At 34.9% G+C, this 218-nt stretch overlaps 1 protein-coding gene across 1 annotated transcript in view; it reads left to right on the top strand.

The window, feature by feature from the left end:
* LOC119591568 overlaps positions 1–218 on the top strand; it is a gene marked incomplete at its 5' end in the record, with an annotated part of 9,744 nt that overhangs the window by 9,246 nt on the left and 280 nt on the right. The window contains 1 exon segment of the mRNA XM_037940330.1: positions 127–218. Within this exon segment, the coding sequence (XP_037796258.1) occupies positions 127–167 (41 nt within the window).

Raw genomic sequence — 218 nt, 5'->3', positions numbered from 1 at the left:
CAGTGTATTGTTTTAGAGATAATAATATTCGGATATTCGAAGTTAACTTCTTTGTTGATAAGTGAATATATTTCAGCAAGCCCTTGTGTATAATTACATTTTCACTATTCCATTTTCTCTCCACAGGACCATTTTATTTCGAAGAGGACCCCAAGAAAATCCACTGATTTCAACATAGAGGTTTAACACACGTTGATATTGGCGGTACTCCAGTTCAG

Source organism: Penaeus monodon, chromosome 28 (genome assembly GCF_015228065.2).
Source record: "Penaeus monodon isolate SGIC_2016 chromosome 28, NSTDA_Pmon_1, whole genome shotgun sequence".
Taxonomy (NCBI): Eukaryota; Metazoa; Arthropoda; class Malacostraca; order Decapoda; family Penaeidae; genus Penaeus; species Penaeus monodon.
This window is presented reverse-complemented; position numbering and strand designations above follow the sequence as displayed.